This window comes from Pocillopora verrucosa, chromosome 7, assembly GCF_036669915.1.
Source record: "Pocillopora verrucosa isolate sample1 chromosome 7, ASM3666991v2, whole genome shotgun sequence".
Classification (NCBI taxonomy): Eukaryota; Metazoa; Cnidaria; class Anthozoa; order Scleractinia; family Pocilloporidae; genus Pocillopora; species Pocillopora verrucosa.
Genome location: NC_089318.1, coordinates 513420 through 533387, shown reverse-complemented (window position 1 = coordinate 533387; position 19968 = coordinate 513420). Strand labels below are relative to the sequence as shown.

The 19968-nt window shown below is 38.1% G+C and overlaps 3 protein-coding genes across 5 annotated transcripts; 1 reads left to right on the top strand and 2 right to left on the bottom strand.

Annotated features, from left to right (window-relative positions):
* Nucleotides 1-149: 149 nt before the first annotated feature.
* On the bottom strand, nucleotides 150-4238 carry LOC131774045 (kelch-like protein 28). The gene is made up of 4 exons (XM_059090061.2): nucleotides 3042-4238; nucleotides 1916-2083; nucleotides 1294-1593; nucleotides 150-1108 (listed from the first exon to the last, which is right to left on the bottom strand). Exons 1-4 carry the CDS (start codon nucleotides 4021-4023, stop codon nucleotides 846-848), a joined length of 1713 nt encoding a protein of 570 aa, XP_058946044.1. The 5' UTR covers nucleotides 4024-4238; the 3' UTR covers nucleotides 150-845.
* Nucleotides 4239-4376: 138 nt separating this feature from the next.
* LOC131775345 (uncharacterized) lies at nucleotides 4377-14248 on the top strand. Of its 3 annotated transcripts, XM_066169424.1 has the most exons (22): nucleotides 4377-4604; nucleotides 5450-5566; nucleotides 6540-6587; nucleotides 6891-7019; nucleotides 7151-7225; nucleotides 7444-7547; nucleotides 7860-8164; nucleotides 8362-8405; nucleotides 8689-8731; nucleotides 9135-9202; nucleotides 9575-9667; nucleotides 9829-9931; nucleotides 10133-10275; nucleotides 10383-10532; nucleotides 10733-10830; nucleotides 10914-11012; nucleotides 11150-11218; nucleotides 11349-11441; nucleotides 11566-11706; nucleotides 11790-11884; nucleotides 12144-12197; nucleotides 12339-14248. In XM_066169424.1, the coding sequence occupies exons 5-22, from the start codon at nucleotides 7169-7171 to the stop codon at nucleotides 12359-12361; spliced, it is 1782 nt and encodes a 593-aa protein (XP_066025521.1). In that variant the 5' UTR covers nucleotides 4377-4604; nucleotides 5450-5566; nucleotides 6540-6587; nucleotides 6891-7019; nucleotides 7151-7168; the 3' UTR covers nucleotides 12362-14248. The 3 variants fall into 3 exon arrangements, with proteins under 3 accessions (XP_066025521.1, XP_058947437.2, XP_066025520.1); XM_059091454.2 differs by lacking the exon at nucleotides 4377-4604 and having other exon boundaries at nucleotides 5038-5566; XM_066169423.1 differs by lacking the exons at nucleotides 4377-4604; nucleotides 5450-5566 and adding an exon at nucleotides 5799-6068.
* LOC131775334 (protein dispatched homolog 1-like) lies at nucleotides 13427-19274 on the bottom strand. The gene is made up of 5 exons (XM_059091441.2): nucleotides 19165-19274; nucleotides 17522-17740; nucleotides 17062-17197; nucleotides 14319-16944; nucleotides 13427-13778 (listed from the first exon to the last, which is right to left on the bottom strand). The coding sequence occupies exons 2-5, from the start codon at nucleotides 17677-17679 to the stop codon at nucleotides 13444-13446; spliced, it is 3255 nt and encodes a 1084-aa protein (XP_058947424.2). The 5' UTR covers nucleotides 17680-17740; nucleotides 19165-19274; the 3' UTR covers nucleotides 13427-13443.
* Nucleotides 19275-19968: the final 694 nt, after the last annotated feature.

Sequence of the window (19968 nt, the reverse complement as noted above, 5' to 3'; positions counted from 1 at the left end):
ATACAAACATATTTGCATCAAGGACTTCAAATAATCCGGAATTGAGAGTAACTCGGCACTCATAAATAGTAATAATATTGTTAATTAGCACATTGTGTTGAGATTATTTCATAAGTTATGTCTTTCAGAAACAAAAAGAGCCGAATGGCTGCAATCATAACTAACAGGAACTTAACATATTTCAAACCCTAAACTAAAGAATTTAATGAGATTTTGTACTGTTAAAATAAAAGGATTCTTCCAGACAAGTGTGAGTGTTAATGCATAATCAATGATGTACAGTTGTGGTAAGGAGAATCTTATCATTACCACAAATAGTTCAGCTGGCTGGCCATGGTACAGTCTGTAGATAAAACATATCACTACCACTCCTAAATTTAGAAAGAGAAGTCGCTCACCCTCAATTCTTAGATTTCCAAGTAATAACAATGATACCATAAGACCTGTACATGAAAAGTTTTAACCACTGACATGGCTGCCGCCTGCCTGCACCAGGCTTTGGGTACACATCAAATGTAAATAATTATTTTAGTCAAAGAATAAAATCCTTGAATTCTATATTTTATGTTCATGTCACCCAAAATAACACTTCCTTGGCTGAATAAAACCTAAGATTATTTCTTTGTAACTTTAGTTTATGGCTGATTAACTTCCAATATTTGCGGATTGTTTAAGCGTCTTAAATCAAGAGCATTAAACATCGGAGAAAAAATAAAGCTTATAAAATTATATTTACCATCCTGCCAATGACTGAATTATTGAGGGCTATCAATTCTTAATAATTATTTTCTGTCCATTAGAACAAAAGAGTTCTCACTGCATGTTTTATTTTATTGTAACAAAAGTTAAAGAGTCGCTATACCAAAACTACAACGACTTGAACACATGCTTTTGACATTGTGCCATGTATTTGTATTTGGATCATAGCACTGAACAAGATTGAGGTAACCTGATCCATCATGTCCTCCAACTGAATACAAAAATCCATTCAATACAGCAACACTAAGACCTGTTCGTGGTCGACTCATAGGTGCCACCATAGTCCATTCACTAGACAACGGATCAAAACGCTCCACACTTCGTAAATGGGACACCCCATTGTGACCGCCTAGTGCAAGATGAAAATGACAAATGAATTTGGCTGCATACATTGCAATTATCATGAATCACATTTAAAGCATAACATTAAACTTCTGTTAAAGTACATTGAATGAATTCTGACAATTCTTCACAATGGATGAAACAGTCACATCCGAAAAAATTCACAATTTACATATCAAATATTAATCTCACCAACAACATAAAGACATCCATTCAAAACTCCAACACCAAAATTAATTCTATAGGTGCTCATTGCTGGCATCATTTCCCATGAATTTGAAGCAGGATCATATCTTTCAACAGTTCGGAGATAAGATGGCCCGTATCCTCCCAGAGCATAAAGATATCCATCACATGCTGCTGTGGCAAAGCAGCTGCGACTGTAGTGCATTGGCACCACATGACTCCACTGTTTGGTACGACTATTGTAGCACTCCACTGTGTTGAGGTAAGAGTTACCGTCATAACCACCAAGAGAATAAAGGTACCCACCTGTTGGTAAAAGACAACGAGTTTCCTACCAAGACTGAACTTGCCTAATAAAGTTAGTGAAATTCAACACTGACTATTGGAAAAAAAAAAATTTATACCATAGTATGGTACCCTGCCAACTTTTTTAGCAGTGTGATGTTGATAATGGCAATGATGTATCTCCTGCTCACACAACTAAAGTGTGTGTTTAGTAGGTAGAAAAAGTAATAACCTAGAGCTGGCCTAAGAAGTATCATACAAATGCCATCCACCCTCCAACACATACAAGACACACAGCACAGATATAACTGAAGCATTTCATCAAAAGTCAAAAGTTACTTGCCTAATGGTTGCACTGTGTGGTTGCTGCGACACTGATTCATAGGAGGTACTCTACTCCATTGCCCTGTATCAGGATCAAAACATTCACTTCCATTGTCACAGTACCTGAAGGGTGCTCCACTGTGGACACCAACACCACACACCAGGCCACCCACAGCATACAGTTTACCTGTGAGATACAGCTATATTAATATAACATTCACTTAAGATAGGTGCAGTAACTACCAATGGTTACAAACTGGTGTATCGGGTTGTATGACAATCTTTAAGAGGAAGAAGAAGATTTACGAGCATTACATTGTTGTGACATAGCAACTAAAATGGTCAAAGGGAAAGCCTTGTTAAGATGGCACACTTTCAAAACTGAAACCAGTGCCTTGATGAAAGTCTAATACAATTTCAGCTTCTGGATCAATTATAAGATGAGATACCTCAAGTTTGATTTGCCAAGCCATACTACTTACTGATTGTAGGAACAACCTTATAAATGCTTTGACTCGAAGTCTGAACTAACGATGTGTCAAACTTATCACATAAATTATGATAAAAAAGTTTTCCTGAGACTGCTGAAAATCTTAGCAATGCATTGTGAATATCTAATTTAATTCACCAACTGAGTAAACTGGCTGACATTTGATCATTTGAGCTAGTCTAAATTTAGATTAAAATGTACTAATTAAAGAAAAGTTCAGCACATGAAACAGGAAAAAATGCTCAACAATGTCAAGGACATGGAAATGTGAAGTATTTGATGAAGTTATAAATCACTTGAAATAAAATTGCAGTTCTTTAAGGATAGCAATGGGCATGGAAAATGTTGTGTTTGTTCCAAAGTCTAAGAAATATGCTCTCTAATTAAAAATATTCAGAGCTTTGCCTCCTCGACTCATGAAATTTTGTTTGCAGACTTAAAATTGTCTTTACCCTTGAACAAACGGGTGTAACTGGTAATAAAATTAGGATCAAAAGATCTCACGATTAATTTCTCATAAAACCCTACAAGGGTTTTATGTCTGAAATCTACAATGAAGATGATATAATTATCGGAAAGTATGTTGTTAGGAGTGAAACTATATCTCATTGAAGTTCACCCGTGTTGTCTTGATCGAGTCGAAACAAAAACCTACCATCTAATACTGCTGCTCCAAACTCGAATCTTCTTAGATTCATGCTGGACACTTCAATCCATTTGTCCCTCTCGGGTTCATAATATTCTACACTACTCAAAGTTGCAAAAAGACCATTTTTACCCCCCAAGGCAAAGATTCGCTTCGGCGCACGTCGAGGGATGACTGTGGTGCTAAAAGAAGGGCACTTCCCTTGAATATGTCTGTAATTTAAAGCATCATGTAACAAAACTTGGCTTGCTCTATCTGCCCGAATAAGTTCATTTGTCTCGTAGCTCAGTGTAAGAAAACGCGACGTCAACAAAGGTAAACGGACGTTCTGAAGTAGTTTTCCAAGAAGCGATATTCTCTCCTGGAGTTTGTGCCTAATCCAAGATAGAACTGCTTCGAACACAACTTGTTCTGAAACAACGTTTAGGTTATCGTCGCGGAGTAGGTCCGTCAGCTGACAAGGTGACAAGAGGAGATATTCCTCGTACTGGATAACTTCTTGGAAGTGATCTTGAATGTACTTCCTAGATCTTTTTTGCAGACTTTGACAAGAGTACGCGTCTGAAAACTTGCTGATTCCTAAACAGTTGCTAGGATGAAGCTGTTGGCTGAGAAAGTGACAGCATATCTCCTTGACCCTGTTTAACTGCAGCATGTTGGCAGCTGGCAGTAAAACTTGGACGTTTTCCTGTGTAACTTGAGCTTTTCCTGTGTAGGCGAAATCGACTAGAATATGAAGGGCACTTTCGTCGATATCTTTCAAATAAATGACTTGTTTCTGGCTTTCAAGAAGCTTTCCTGTGAACATAGCATTAAAGTATGGGCTACACGCCGACAAGACTACACGATGAGCTGAAACTCTGTTTTTTCCGGCACAAAGTTCAACATCACACAGTTCATGTCGCTGGCGAAGTTGATTCAATCCCTTGAGCAGTTGATTTGAATGTACAATTTCAGGTGTACCTTGATTAGCCTCTGATTCATTAACCATTGTCTCAAAATCCTTCTAATTCTCGGCCTTAACGCCAAACTAAAGAAAGAAGACACCTAAAACTCCAAACCAAAACAAACGAACCCCTCCATGAAGCCTCTTTTCAAGAACCCAACGCTAGACACCTGACTGGACAGCGGCTGACTGCGGGGAATATGCGAAGTGGCCTTATCTCTGCCAGATGGTCTGCTTCTGTTCTTATCGGCAGTCAATCAGAAGACTTTAACGAAAATATTTATACATTTTATTTATACTTTGCGATAAAAACGCTGAATTTCCCTCATGTATCGAACGAGATTTTTGAACGGCTTCCAGTACGTGTCGGTTTCGTTGGAAACCGCTAAAATACTTATGAAAAATTCATTGTTATCTATATTTAGACAAATGTTTACTAAAAATAGATGCTAATTGGATATAGAGTCACGAAACCAGGAAAAGACGACATGAAGGCGGCTAATAAGGCACGGAAAAGATGATAATTTAATTTTAAGAATGTTTTCGTTGTTTGAAAAAGTTGATAGCTGGTAAAAACAAGGTTTTCGTTCTGAGCTTATCTGCAGATGTCTTCTTCAAACAGAAAGGTATCGAAATCTTTTAGCTCTTTTTAGGAAAACCCCAATCAGTTCTATTTGGCGTTAGACGTGCATTTTACGTTCATAATTACCCAAATATGAACTGGAAAGGAAAACTAACAGGATAATTGGAGTCATCGAAAAGCATCAACTACAAGAAGGAAATGAGTCGTTGAAAACGGCGAACTAAGTATGAAAATGAAACAATAGGAACCGAAAGTAATTGCATTTTTGTGTTCATCTTTATCACTAGTATAACTCTCCATTATTTGAAGATCTTTAGAATTTTCATCCTTAATCATCAATTTAAAGAAACTACTCTTGATATCAAACACAGACTACAATGTTTGGGCAAGACAGTTTATTGAGCAGCAGAACGAGACATTGGCGCTAGAGATCAATAAACTAAACCAGTAAGGGTGGTGTGGGTGGGAAAGCGCTGACTAGTTCAAAACTGGCAGAGCGTTAGAGCGATCTGAAATTCGATACACTAGAACAGCTAAAAGTAACTGATCGGGGGCGTGTTCTCTACGGTAATTATCCATCATCAAACATGGTGATCATTGTGTGAACATAAATAGCAGCTAGTCGCGGTCTTTTCAACATTGTAATTCACTACTGAGTCAAATTCGACAAGCGTTCATTATATGTAATAAGTGATTATCATAAAGAGATTCACAATTTTCTGGTATTTGAAATATGTAATTTCTAGTTACTAATCTCCTCTGGATCAATTCCACAAGAATCTATTGCCATAGTTAAGAAATCATGTTCTAACTTGGTTACTAATCATCTCTGCTCATCAAGAATCTTTGAGTCGAGGGTAGTTTTTTCATGCTGAGCTCCACACATAGGTCATCACCTTTTTAACATCTTGAAACCGTTAAGTCAACCTACTGGATAACTGGAATAAAGAAATGGTACCTGGACTGTTGATGCGCCTTACGGAGTCCACTGTAAATGTTTAAAAGGTAAAGAGAATGGATAATGAAGATGCTCATGATATTTATTCATCTGTGGAAGTCTTTTTTTTTTTTGTTTTGTTTCATTTTCTTTTTCAAGAATGACAATGTCGAAGAGGGAACAGTTTTTTTTACTGTAATTTCCCTCATTATCTTTTACTTGTTTCACCTACCCCTCCCTAGTTGGTACTTTTCGAGAACGTTACCTAGCAACTGTTAGCAATTGACTTAGAAAGGACACTTCACATTCCTGCACAGTTTGCGCTGTTTGTTTTGTCGAGACAAAGTGCAAATATTTTCAAAGTGATCAAAGGCTTCTTATTTTCATTTCAATTTTATTTCGATGTTCTCGTCAAATTTTAACAAGGGTCTTTACGGTCCAACTCGGACAAGTGCTCGGACGGAAATCAAAGACGTCCTTTTGCGCGATCATGTGTTACAAAACGGAGAATGGCACGGCGATGATCGGCAGAAGAATCCGTGGAAAACCTCCTTTTCCATTTCTTTTGAGGTAGAATTTAGCCACGTGTCAGTTATCACTTTCGTAGAATCTGTTGTTTTTTTTCTACGGAGTATCAGTTGCTCGTCAGATTGTAAGGATCTAGAGATGTAAGTGAAATATGTGAGTTTGCAATGAACAACAGCTGAACCCAGCGGGTCGTCAAGGGTCACCAGACTGGAGAGCCGCAAAATTAATTTGGAAATTAGTGATCGTGAATTACTCTAGAATAGAGAATACCGTTTACTTTGCCGATTATGTACTTAGAATCAGGCGGGTTATTTGCTCATTTCTCTTTTTTCAGCACTCTCGTGTACGCGTTGCAGCCGAAACCTTCGAGTCATAATTTGTTTACAGTTTGGATTCTCGAGTGATATGGTTGATTTGACATGGACATAGCTAGCAGTGAAACGATTGACGATAATTTTTTTAAAAGGAAATTTAGCTTGATTTACAATTGTTTAAATCGCGTGTTTTTCCTAGAAACCCAGCGTTGGAAAAAATGTCAAGCATGGCAAAGTTAACGTGCGGGTAAGTTGAATGAAAGACAACAAAGATTGTATTGATATTAATTATTGGAAGGTCTTACTACACAGGCTTGCTAAATAGATGTGCATGACATTAACTCTTGTTTAATTGTAACTCAGATGTTGATTTGGAGGTGCATTTCGCCTGATTTGTCTGCTTCTAATGCTCTGTTTATTGTTGCTTTCATAGAAATGTCTTTTACTTTTACAAAGAAATCTATACTTAAGTTACATGACTATGAGGTTTGATGAAGACTGAAAATCATTTATCTTTTCAATTCTCTGCTTCCTCTTTCACTTTGCGCAGACAAATGTAACCAGCTTTGTACTGGGCTCAGAGGGGGGTCTCTCACTGGCAACTACAGCAAAGGACTTTGATAACAAGCTTCAGGGAGCTCCTTTCAAAGCTGCTCCTAGCCAGTCAACCAGTATTGCTGTAAGTGGGTACATTTGTTTTTTGTTTTGGTTGATATTTGGAACCGCATGGATAACACATGTTTACAGTGCCTGCTTGGGGTTAGTTAATATAATTATTCATACTGATGTGTCTGTTGTACCTGTAAACAGGATTTCTCTCCTAAGTACATGTCTGATGAAATATTTGGAAGGTCTGGATCAGTTTACAGCAGAACGTTTGCAAAGGTATGTTGCTAGAGCAAGCCCATTATCTGATTTTTCATTCTTAAAACAGATAACAGTAAGTTTTAAAATTTATTGAATCTTTCAAATATCTAGTAGTTGATTACTTATTTATCACCTTAACTTCTTTTGAACATGTTGATATGTTTTGTGTAGCTGAGTATTTCAAGATGAAGTGAGTATTGTAATATGTAACTGGTTTCAGCTTTTCTAATTCACAGGGACCCCAGGCAAAAGGCTCTAATGCTAAAAACAGAGCTGAATGTCAAAAGCTTACCACCCATCTCAATACATCTCATTTTTATTTTGGGAGTGATTTAAATGGGTGAGTAATCTGGAGCTAAATGTTAAAATGTTTCAGTCTTGATGAATTTTTACAACTCAGTTTTCATTACACATTTTACAGGTTGTATTCCTGTTATCATGTTTTGTATATTATTGCCAACACTGTTATAAATATGACCACAATTGCTTTTGATATTGTCCTTATCAGTTTAATTATTATTTGACAACTTTTATATGGGTACCAAGAAAGCAGCAAAACTAGAGAGGTGGGATTTGACATCAAAGGATCCTCTGTTGTTATAATTTTTTTTTAATGCAATGATCACTCAACAACCCTTTTTCTCATTCACAGATATGGCACAGAGACAAGGCACTCATTTGAGAAGAAGTTGGAACATTCTGCCAAGGAACCTGGCCCAAGCACAAACCTGGCTTCCAAAACAGCTCAGCAGACTTACAAATCAAGTGTTTTTAGACACGGTGATTGGAATGTGGCTGAACCTCACTTTATAAAACATTCAGTGACATGTAATGACTTCCATATCAAACCCTTTACAACAAGCCACAATGTTGGATCAAAAGATACTAAAGGACAAAAACAGGAAAAAGATGAGTTAGAATACACTGAATCCAAAGTAACTTCCATCAGCCCAAAAGGTATTAATCAAAAGACTTCCAATGTACTTTGTCTTCGTTGCAATATTTACTCTCAGAAGGATGTGAGGAACAGCTAAGAAACAATTTTGGTGGCCTTTGATAAAAATTAAACCTCATGTTTTATTTTTGGAATGAATACAAATATCAAGCCCTTGCAGTCCTGTGTGTTACCATGATGTGTTTATTGATTCTTACAGACAATCCTAGCCATCCTTATTATCAGCGCAGCACTCACTTTGTGGTAAGTCTCACCAATGAACAATCTGTCATTTAAAAGGTAAAACTGTATCCCTTGCTTTATTTGTTATGGATCCAAAATGATGTTAATGTTGGTAAATGCAAATTCATGACATTTGCCCTAACAGAAGCTAGTTTTGCAAGAATATTTGACCCAAGACACTTACAGAGTATGTAGAGATGTACAGCAATCATACAGGTGAATGTAACATTCATAACAAGCATGTTGATCAGCAGTACCCTTTAAAATACCTACTGTGTAAATTGCTTTTCTTTTATGCTTGCAGTTAGGAACCAACACAGATGATAGAAGTTCACTTCATCAGAAAGGTAACATTGAACATGCAAACACTGTGGGCTTTATTCTTTTACCAGTGGATCTTACTCAGAAGTACTCCATCCCTTTTCACTCTTTTATCCCTAGGAGTGTCCACAAAAGAACTTCTTCTTTTACTTTCAATATATTTTTTAAGCCAAAAGTGATGAGAAGAAACAAAGATACTGTATCAGCCAGGGGATACAATGTTTGATTTAAAGCCAAACTATCAGAGGTTATAGATTATAAATAATGTATGACTGACAGTCTGGGGAATTGTTCTTAATTTTACATCTTGGGGGTAAAATGGTGGATGTATATCAGTGAACAGTTTTTATTGTTATCCTCGTAAAATGTGAGAAACATGCAATAAATTATTCACATGATGTTTTGTCCAAATTACTTTTTGACCCTTAGATTTTATTCTTAGTAAGCGAGAGTGCTTGATAAAACCACCAGCAGCTCCTCCTCCAATCTCTTCCAAGGTGATTAACAGAACATGTTTAACTTACTTACATGATGTTATGTGCCCTGAAGCGGTTGAGATCATATACAACCTTGCAATCTTCAATTGAAAATCAATAAATAGCTCCTTCAGTTCATTCTTACACACAGTGTGGATGAATTAGAGATTAGGGTTTATGTTTTCTTTTTCTGGAAAAAAAAGGAATATTCATCATTATCATTTCATTAATTTCAATTGTCACACAAACTTAGCACATTTTTTAATACATACAATAGCAAAACTTAAATCTTTGGGTTCTTTTTAGCTGCATGTTTTAATACAGTAGTTACTATGAGGAATAGATAGCTGTTGACCTTAATTCATGTATTCCTTTCTCCCCACTCATGACCAGGTTCTTCCAAACCTGGAGGACTGTAGGCCCTCTTGTTCAACACATACAGCAGATTTCACTGACCACAAGATTCAAATCCCTCAAATTAGTCAGGTATTTGTAATTGCATTGTCATCAGGTGATCAACATTGTACTGTTTGTACTGTATAGATAGAGCATCTTGTCATGGTCATCCCCCATGGATTATGTGCCAAGTTTTCTTGTCTTTTGGTTACAATTACAGTCTCAGTTTGTTTCTTTTTATTTACTGGCAGGGAAGGGCTGCTGAGACAAAACTTAATAGGGCACGTCACAATACACTTGCTGTTGTCTTATCATGTGATGCACAATGTCATGCAGGTGACAGACAGGCATCAAGTAAGTCCCTTAAATGGTAAATTTACCACTTCCTTTCAAGAAATTTCTGTCACTCAAAGTGGTTAAAGAACTAAATGTTATTCTCAGTCAGTAATAAGCATCCATTTGATGATAAACAGTTGTGTGTGTTATGTGTTTATCTATATTTATTAGAATAAACTGCAGTGTTTAATTTGACCTCTTCATCATTTGGCACTCTAGTGACAGGGAGTGGTTACTTACATCCACCAAAGGACCATCCATATCTCAGCCCCCAGAGGGAACAAAATAGTAGATATCGATACTTGGACAGTGATGGAGCCCTTCTCAGAGCACCAGAGTGGCCTTCACCATCAGAGACAAAGGTTTAGTTTCATTTCTTATAATGTTAGAAGTGTCATGTCAGTACTGATGATTAAGTTCCTGAATTGAAGTCTAAATGTCTGACTTATTTTCATTTTGTTTTGTTCAGGAGGAATTTATTCCCATTGAAGAGCTGGCTATGGGCAATGGAGCAGCCAAACTAAAGCAGAAAAAAGATGATTGCCTTGAGAGAATTACAGATAACAGGAAAACACATTTTCAGTTTGGCTCAGATAATAAACATAAACACACAGAACAGGTAATTAAATTCTATACCCATGAAAACATAACATTATGCTTGCCTATTGGGAAATGTAGAAATGTCTAAATAATTAAGTGATGTGAGTCAGCAAATTTTTGCCGTGCACATCTCATCCCATGTAAAGAGCAGTATATTTTATTACAAAATTGAAGTAGTTTAATATCAATGAATTTATAATAAACCTTGCTTTTTCTCAGCACGACCAGTTCTTATTGTCTCTGCAACTTGATCCAGCCCTTCCAGCCGCAGGGAAGAGTGAAGGACCTGAACAGAAATACTCCCATGTATACCCAAGGTTAGAGAGTTAAGCATTTTTCATGTCAAATGATGTATATATTTTTGGTCTGCAATGTTTTTATTTCTTTGGGTTTTCCTTAGTGAAACAACACAGCAGGGAAGGCATCGAGTATCAGAGCCTCTCCCTCAGGACAAGGTAGCCACGATTCAACAACAAATGCTGCAGTTAAATCAACAGAGGTAAGAAAGACATTTGGTTTGGTTTTTTCCACTTAGTTTTGTGAAGGTGCCAAATCCATAAAAAATTCCTTCATTAAGTGGTGTGCGTGTCTCTGTGGCTATTCTGTCATTTATTAACTGTATTTGCATTCTTCAAGATTCTATAACTCAGGAGACACCATGAACATTCACTTGCGAAAAGCCTTCCTGGATTTTGATACAAGCTTGTGAGTACTTAAAAATACCTTCTAATGTTTTGCTTTTATTCCTTAAAGCTCTTCTAGTTATTAATCGTTGGAAAATTGTTCATAAGTAAGTCTTTCACCTTCAGTATGTCCCTTTTTTGCCCTTGCTTAGGAGTGGTAGAATTTCTATTGAAGACCTTAAATCTGTTTTGGCAAAACTTGGAATCGACATGGAGGAGAAAACCTTAGGAAAACTCATTGAAATGTAAGTGAAAAGTAAATGTTTGTGCTGACTTTACTCTAGCCTCCGTTCCAAATTCAGCATGTCCAGAGTGAGGAATAAAACTTCATGACAAACCTAATCAGGGCATTAACGGTTTATATCGCAGGTGCGATGCTGGTCGTACTGGTTTCGTAGACTACGAAGAATTTTCGAAATATTTGACGAAAGATGCTCTAATTAGTCTTGGAAATAAACCATCAAAGACTTCAGTGATGAAGACGGATTTCTGTTCACCAGAACAAAGAAGGTAGATAATTTAGCCGGTTCTAAACACCAGCTTTTCAGGATTCATGATCTCGCTGTAGTTACTGTGTACATGTCTATCCACAGACTCAGTTCTGCTCAGCTGCGTACGATAGAAATGGCTAAGAAGATCGCACCAATGAAGGTGAACTCGCATTACTTCCACGAGCATCACTCGGGAGGTATGTATTATTGAAGAAATGTAAAATGGTTTCCGTGCTAACATAGCCTGATGTAAACACGCGGGAGGTTGGGAGAACACGAGATAAGCGTAGGAAACCACGACGCGAAGCGGAGTGGTTTCCAGCTCATCGAGTGTTCTCCCAACCTCCCAAGTGTTTACATCAGGCTATGTTAACACGGAAACCATTTTACATAATATTATAGTTTCAAACCTTAAGAGCTGTTATTTCAAACCCTCTTCTCTACTTCTCTCGGTAGCACCTCGTCTCTCAACCACGGCTCAGGATTTCGTCCAACCTGACAGAAGGCCAGGTAGATGAATTTTTATTCTTGCATGCTCTGAAGATTGGGAGTGTTTTGTGCCCTGTTCTGTTTATATTAAGACCGTTTATTCTTTAAGTGTTTGTCATATCGTGCGTTATCAGTTCCTTCACACTTACTTTTATTTTCTAGGGAATCCTCGTCTTTCTGTGTGATAACATGGAGACAAATGTCACTGATCTTGTTCCACCCAAATTTCGGGAACGGTTAAATTTCTGTATTGTGTAGTTCTACAAGTGCGGTTGCTACGTGACTTGGGTGTCTAACCGATCACGTGACCCTCCAAAGGTGCCTTTCAACTTGGCTCTGAGTAGGAACCAGTCTCCCTCTTTTGTAAATGCATTACGTATAGGAAATCGTATGAGCGCGAGTGCATTTCGTGATTTATGGGCACGAGTGATGTTTTGAAAGTTCTCAAAATTGCACGAGCCGTAGGCGAGTGCAATTTGAGAACTTTCAAAACATCACGAGTGACCATAAATCACGAAATGCACGAGCAGGTTCATACGATTTTTTATTTATTGTATTCTCGACAAAATTAATCCATCGGTGTTTCCATGGCAACTTCTCCGTATTGCACTCTATAACCTCTATTGCACTCTATAACCTATTTATGCATTCATCATTGACCAATCAGAAACGCGATATTTTGTTGAGTATATAATAAGATGTCTTAATAGTGCAGAGTTTAAGTTATTTGTGTCACATAATAAATCAAATTGTTCGCATAAAACCCTATGCTGGAGGAAACCTTACACGTGTTCCTCGATGTAGTTACAGACTTCGGCCGACTCTAGTTATAGGTATAAGGATCTTGACTTAGATTGTGCGTCTAAACGATTGTTTCACTCAACTGAACTGAAGAAATCAACCCGACTGTAAATCCATGTTTATTGACAACTTTGTATTGCTGTTTAGGCTCCTTATAACACACAAGGCCAGTTTCTTGTAAACAAAATTTTCGAGGAGTCAACAAAATACCCATATCTTAAATAACAAATAATACCCTAGTGATAAATTTAGCCAACTTTCTTTGAACAAAAGATAATTTTTAAAGAAAAAATTCAATTGAAAATTGATAATGAGTCTTCCCTGTGACTCATATCCAGAAGACCTGACAATTTTGGGGTTCTAATTTCTAAATAAAAAGAGACGAAAAATTATCTGCAAGCGACTCACCGAAACAAGTCAGAATCATCGCCCAGTATACCTAAGACATGAAAAGCATCAACCTGCATTAAACTGGGGTCGCTTCTATAGCCTTAATTTGCGTATTATTGACCATAATTTTACTTTCTACTGTGCCATTTTTGTTGTCATTTTCGTCAGCTTCACAGTGTTCCCTTAACAACACTGTTTCTTCTCTCGTTGGGGTCTCTTCTGAAGTCTTCATACTGCGCCAGGAAAAAATGTCACTCCAACTAAATTGTCCCCAATCCCCCTGTGGTCCAATCGTGCAGCAAAGTGCTTGGAAGAAGAACGTCGAAAAAGCCCATCCCAGGGTCATCACTAACATTAGGAAATGTCCCATCTGTAGGTAAGATAGGACCCTGGATGGCAGCATCATTGCACCTAAACGAATAAGATAGTAATCAGTGATAGGTCGAGTGTTAGCAATGATTCGTGGTAGAATGTATAGACGGTTTGAACCCAAGAGTGGCAATCTATCTTGTTGTTGATCGTAATCAGAAAAAATTCGAGTGTTAGTAGTAATTCGTAGTAGAAGGTATACACGGTTTGAATATAGGGGTGATATTCTTTCTTGTTGTTTGGTCGTTCGCGTGAGAGTATCCTTGAAAAAGGTTGTTGTCGACTGTTGTTGTTGTGAAGTTATCAATAGTGCCAAGTAAGGACTTTTTTAAATGAAAAGTTAAGATCAATTGTGTGAAAATGGGTTCGTTATCGGCTGTAACAGTCAAGTAGCATACAGTAAGTCAGTTATTATCGGTCAATTTGGATCCGTCGGTTTAGAAAGATAGATCTTTTTGGTTCTTTGAAATTTTAATGTCTTGAATGTGTCGTCTGATCAATAAAATTCACGAATATCGTCGACTGTATTTTTCTCTTTACTGGGTGTTTTTTTCCTCTATCAGCGCCCTTATTTGAACTGACCTGCAATAAAAGTTGTAACAGCAGCCATGGTGATTGCAGATCCCATCCGGGACAGCGAAAAACGCACACGTGCCTTTCTACATTCCTTATTAGGTGCAAGGCAATAAGCTACCCCAAAATGCATCGCAAAATCAATGGATACACCAACAGCAACAGACATAGTTATGGACTCCAGGATGTTGAGTTTCCACCCGCTAAGGACCAAGGAGCCGATAGTGACAGAGATTATGCCAATTATTGTGAGGATGGCGTATAAGCTTACTAGAATATTCAGCGTGGTCAGTAACATCACACCAAACGCCATGGCGATGGCAATTGCCATAGAGACTAAAGTCCCGGTAGAAAGGCTCCTCTGTAGGTCGTAAAACTCCATGCCGCTTATCCACCAGCCCCCACGCATGCCTTTTGGTGCATTTCGTATTTCCTTCATCACCCAAGACTCTGTGCGTTCCCAAAATTGGTGCGCTGGCTCATATGCGCGGGAAATTCTCACATTACTCATAACGCGCAGGTGAATGCCTCTAAGACTGCCGCGTTCGTCGTAGATGAGGTTTCCAATTGTGGAATCCTGTCTCTTATACTTAAATATCTGAGCGCGGACATCTGCTATTGTGGCGCATAAGTTCAGAATGGTTTTATTGAATGGAAAAGGAGAACCTTTGCAACAAGGGTGGTAGGAGATTCCTGGTGTCAGCGGATCTGTACAGCTTTGATTGTAGAACGTTTCTAGGAAACAGTAGCTTGTTACACCTTCTTTCTTTCCATAGAAGTCTTGCTTGCGCAGCTTTCTACAGAAATTCATCAACCACGCTTGAGATTCACGACTTGTTATGTCGAAAGATTCATCCCACTCAATTGTGCCATAGTCGTTGGGATCCAGGTAGTCACCGTTGTCGACTGGTTTAATTCCCCAGAAAAAATCGATGGGAAAAGTGGCACTACCTTGCGAAGAACTTGTCTCGAAACGGAATCTGTCTTTGAAATGGAGTTCGTAAGCCTCAAGGGGATGTGATGATTCAAACATCTGAAAATCAGATGATGTGGGCAGATGGAATCCAGGCTTGAAAAGAAGAACCTCCAAGCCACCCAAAGTAAGAACCGAAAACGACAAAATCCAGAAAATGCGGAATTTTATGACCACTCTCGGAAGAAAATCACTAAACACAAAGCGCACGGATTTAGCCACGTAATTCTGATATAAAAGTTCTATTTTATGGATCGAAGACTTCTCTGCGCATGGCCATGGAATCTGCACACTTTCATTGATGACGCAAACAGCAGGAAACCACGTGACCATCATACTAAACTTGCAGAGGATGGCAATACCAGCGTAAATACCAAAACATTTGATAGTGGTAATTTTAGAACTAAAATTGGCAATAAAAGCAGCTGCTGTAGTAAGACTCGTCACAAACATTGATAAAGAGGCGTGCCTTAAGGTGTCAGCGGTGATTCGCGTCAAAGGTGCACCGGGATTATTCTGTTTTGCCTGGCGCCAGACATCGGTGAAGACAAACGCGTCATCAGCTCCTATCCCCACCAGAAATATAAGAGTTGTGATGTTTAGAAATGGAAAAAAATTCAAACCTAACACGATCGTGTAGAGGAAATAAGCAATGATCAGAGCACTGACCACAGAAAGCACTAAAAGGACGGTGAGTAAAACAGACTCCGTGTAAAACCACATGATGAGTAGAATAATTAACATTGCTATGGATGGATAAATTATGTCCGCCAATAGCTTGATGTTGAACATGTCGAATTTCAAAAAGTAAAATTCCGTTGCTACTAACTTTACGTTTCCATCAGACAAATGTCCGTTTTTGATATGTTTCTCGTATAACTTCTTTCTGAACTCTTTATTGCTTGTCGCAGGGCTCAGAACTGATGTATAAATCAAATTTTCTCCTTCGGCTGCGAAGAAATCTTTGTCTGTCAGGTAGTATAGAATATTGTGGATCGCGTTATATCTCACACACTCTAATGGAAGTCCCAGACACACTGGATAAGCAATATTATATTTAAAGTTCCAACAGTTTTCTTTGATCGTCGCGTTGTTGAAAAGTGGTGCACAATGTCGTAAAATTGATAGAACTTGTTCTACATCGTTTGAAGATATATCTTGACAAGATGATCTTCCTGAGAGAGCTGCAATATAATTACCAACAGACCAACTGGGACAACAGTCTCTGAATGTGAAAGTTTTGTAACGGAGCTCCCTTTTAAAGCAGTTTGAATAAAAACCCGTTGTCTTTCTCACGACTATTTCTTCCATTTGACACACAGCCCGTAAACTGGCAGAATTGAACACATTCCCACCTGAGGTTGTTGAGGCAAATACCATTTTGTAATTAATGGTGCTTTTCATAAAAACATTCGGACTGTCACACATTGAAAGGCGATATCTATTCTTGAAGTGACGCTGGCTTCCTTCTCTCCCTTGTTCTTTCCTCTGTCTTATGTTAGGTGTGGTCAGGTGTCCATAAAGGGAGGACATGTTGATTAAAGTGCTCATGGTCACATTTGGTATTGGACTAATTCTAACTAAGCCACTACTCGCCGCTTTGCCAAGAACAACTCCTGCTCTATATCTTTTGTTGATAAGTGTTCCACGAGGCTCGAATCCCTGCGTGAAAGAAAGACATTTTCAGTTACTGAACTCTTTTCAGTAGAGAGCCGAAACTTTCTTGTGTGAGAAAAAATGAAAAAAGAAAAAAAATTAGAGCAATATGAATGACTTTACCTTGACTGGAGTTGAAAACTCTGGAATATCAGGGGCACTAAACTGGGGGACAAAAGAGCAAAGGCCACAAATCACAATCAATAGGGATGTCACAAAGAACACTGCATACGGGTATTTTGCTAGCACCGCTGAGTACCTTGGGAAAAAGAGATACAAAGAGACGTTAGAAGCAAACTGATTTTAAGATCTGAGTTTAGGAGCATATACAATGGTCGATAAAAAGCGTCCTAACTCATTGTCTCGAAAGCCACAGCTGAACTCAATTTTCCTCAGTTGTGGCAGAAATTATGTATTCTTACCAAGAGAGATCTACACGAGGTCGAGTAGTTTCTCATTCTGTGTGACCTTTTGAGAAGCTTGGGATCCCTTTCGCTGGTAAGTGGGTAAAGACGTGTTAAAATAACGTCAGCTACTAGTTGTTTGTACTGAAATGGGTTCAAGTATCAGTGCTTATTGTTACCTCGGAATGGCAAGCTGTCCTGTACTTCGTTCACCTGGCAACATCACTTCATTGGCGGCATCATTGTTATCAGATTCAATCTGTTTTTCTGTACCGGCTGGAGTTTCTTCTTGGCTTTTCAGACTGATTGCTTGGTCGCAAATATCCTTGTTATCCATGGCTGGCTAAGTTCACCTTAGAGGTTCGCTACTTTTTCTACCCGAAGATATGACGAAAAGCCTGTAGAAATCAGGAAAGTCCGGATCCATGCTACATTAGTGAAATACACTCAAACCTCAAACTCTTGATTCTGCGGGGAATGTTTTTCAATGTTTTAAGTTTGTCTTCTTAATGAAAAAGGTCGTCAAGCTATACTCAACGTTTTTTTCCAATCTTGTAAACACTTTCTCGTCCTTTCTAATAAATGAATAATATATACTGTTTGACTTTATTTAAGAGTAAGTTCGTTCGTCTTCTGTAACAGCGAAATGCCCATAATTTTCCCTCAAATCCGTTTGTTTTGATACACATCGTGATGTTATTGTCTTCAAAGGGAGGCTGAATACCTTAATTTGCATCAAGTCAGGTTGAATTCATTCTTTAAATAGTTCAAACTAAGATTTACAGGAGTTGCAATCATCTATTGCTATACTTGAACGCATAAGGCGTTCGTCTGAGGAAAAAATACGAATTTTAATTAAACTTTGCGTGCTGGTTTATGCGCAAACAAACTGAAAAGCCTAAGGTCTCTCCAACTATGTGTAAAAGGAAAGAGGAATTGTGCGGACTATTATTTGCTATTGATTCATTGCGCAAATTGGTGATTTTTGCCGATATTTTAGAGGAAATATTCTTTACTATTTTATTAGAGAGGATACCTGCCGAGATTGTGGTTTGCAGCGTGGTGTTTAGCATTTAGACTACAAAAAACATTTAACGACAAATTAAAAACATTCATTCCATATTTAGGCCCAGAATTACATTTACCTGTTTGGGAAATAATTCAGCCAATTTTATGGAAATTCAAGTTTTTTTGAGTTATTCTTCAGGTAGGGATGTAAAGAATTAGAGCGCAGATTATAGTGGTTTATAAAAAATGCTTTGTCTCTTCTGGTCAAAACGCAACATTTACCTGTTACCTGCGTTTATCGTCCGAGCCTTTCGTTCTTGTTTGCTCTATAATTCAAATTTCCAATATGCCTGTGATATCTGTTACATTTCATCATTCTATGAACACGGTGGTTACACAGTAACCGCCAGCATTAGATGAAAAAAAATTGCAAAACCGATAAAATTTAATGATACACGGGACCTTAATTTTTTGGAGCAAAAGACTGAGCGAGACACAAGGCTAAACATTTTTCGATTTTTATTCATAGGCACAACTGTTGATGAATTACCCGATGTTGAGAATAACTGAACGACAACTTCGCGCTAAGATTTGCAATAACGTTGTTTTGTAGGTGCTAAAATTCAGATAACACACGGTTTAAAGAAATGAATCTCCGATTTGCTTAGCGGTTGTTATGCATAGCATATGTTTCCCTGATTCGGCCGATCTTGTTTCTTTTTTCGCCACGGTTATTTTTGGAACAAGCTCCTCTATAATATTTTTTTCGTCGTCACCATAAAATTCGCATTTGGTACAAACGCAGTACACTTACCTAGAAAAAATAGAAGGAAATTGAAGGATCTGGAAACGAGGTAATCAAGAAGTTAAAATCCATTGAAGGATAAATTCGGCGCCCATTTCATCTCCTCGGGGACTCCAAGGAAAATCCGCAAACAGAGGTAATTCGCCGCGGTAAACACTAAACTTGACTTCCGGTTCTTTATTACTATGACAACCGGCAGCACATCCGCTGATACTTATTGTGCCACCTGTCGCAAAAGTGAAAAATATGACTACTGATTCTTAGGTTGGGCCAACTGCCAGAAAATGCAACCTCCAAACAAGAAGAAATTGATGATGGGAAATCCAAATTGAAAAAAATTAGTTGTTTCAAGAAGCTGTGAACGATTTCTGCAAATTCATTTGTCTAAGAGAGTTTTCATCCGTCAGGAAAGCTTTTTTTTTAAAAAAAAATGTGAATTGAGATTTTAAAATGCGAACAGACGCAAGTTTGCTGCAGATGTTCAGCGAAACCCTTTATTTGAGTGAAACCAAGAACAGCTACCTCGTCGTTTTCAGGTTGAGGTATACCTAAAGATTGTCTTTGATAAAAGTGTCTTCCTTACTATTAACTATAACAGCCACACAAGACGAACCAAACACCTCATGTCATTCCTTTGCTTGTTCCAGACGCTCAGTTGGCGAAAGGAGCGCTTGAGTGGCGCACAGCCTGGGTCGAGTCCCAAACTTCCCTTCAAAGGGAGAAATAAGGAAAAGGAAAAATGCCTCTGTCTTCGTGGGAAGAGGACCTTCATTCAGGCACCAACCCAAGCAATTAAAACATTTTCACAGTTTT

Excerpts from the sequence above, each read along its gene's own strand:
- LOC131774045 (XM_059090061.2), bottom strand. The coding sequence starts at position 4,023 with ATGGTTAATGAATCAGAGGCTAATCAAGGTACACCTGAAATTGTACAT. Across the intron at positions 1,594-1,915 it reads CCACACAGTGCAACCATTAG|GTGGGTACCTTTATTCTCTT; the intron begins GCAAGTAACTTT and ends TTTTACCAACAG. Across the intron at positions 1,109-1,293 it reads TGGATGTCTTTATGTTGTTG|GCGGTCACAATGGGGTGTCC; the intron begins GTGAGATTAATA and ends ATCTTGCACTAG.
- LOC131775345 (XM_066169423.1), top strand. The coding sequence starts at position 5,901 with ATGTTCTCGTCAAATTTTAACAAGGGTCTTTACGGTCCAACTCGGACA. Across the intron at positions 7,020-7,150 it reads GCCAGTCAACCAGTATTGCT|GATTTCTCTCCTAAGTACAT; the intron begins GTAAGTGGGTAC and ends ACCTGTAAACAG. Across the intron at positions 8,732-9,134 it reads AAGTTCACTTCATCAGAAAG|ATTTTATTCTTAGTAAGCGA; the intron begins GTAACATTGAAC and ends TTTGACCCTTAG.
- LOC131775334 (XM_059091441.2), bottom strand. The coding sequence starts at position 17,679 with ATGGATAACAAGGATATTTGCGACCAAGCAATCAGTCTGAAAAGCCAA. Across the intron at positions 16,945-17,061 it reads AGTTTTCAACTCCAGTCAAG|GGATTCGAGCCTCGTGGAAC; the intron begins GTAAAGTCATTC and ends TCTTTCACGCAG. Across the intron at positions 13,779-14,318 it reads TGTTACAACTTTTATTGCAG|GTGCAATGATGCTGCCATCC; the intron begins GTCAGTTCAAAT and ends TTATTCGTTTAG.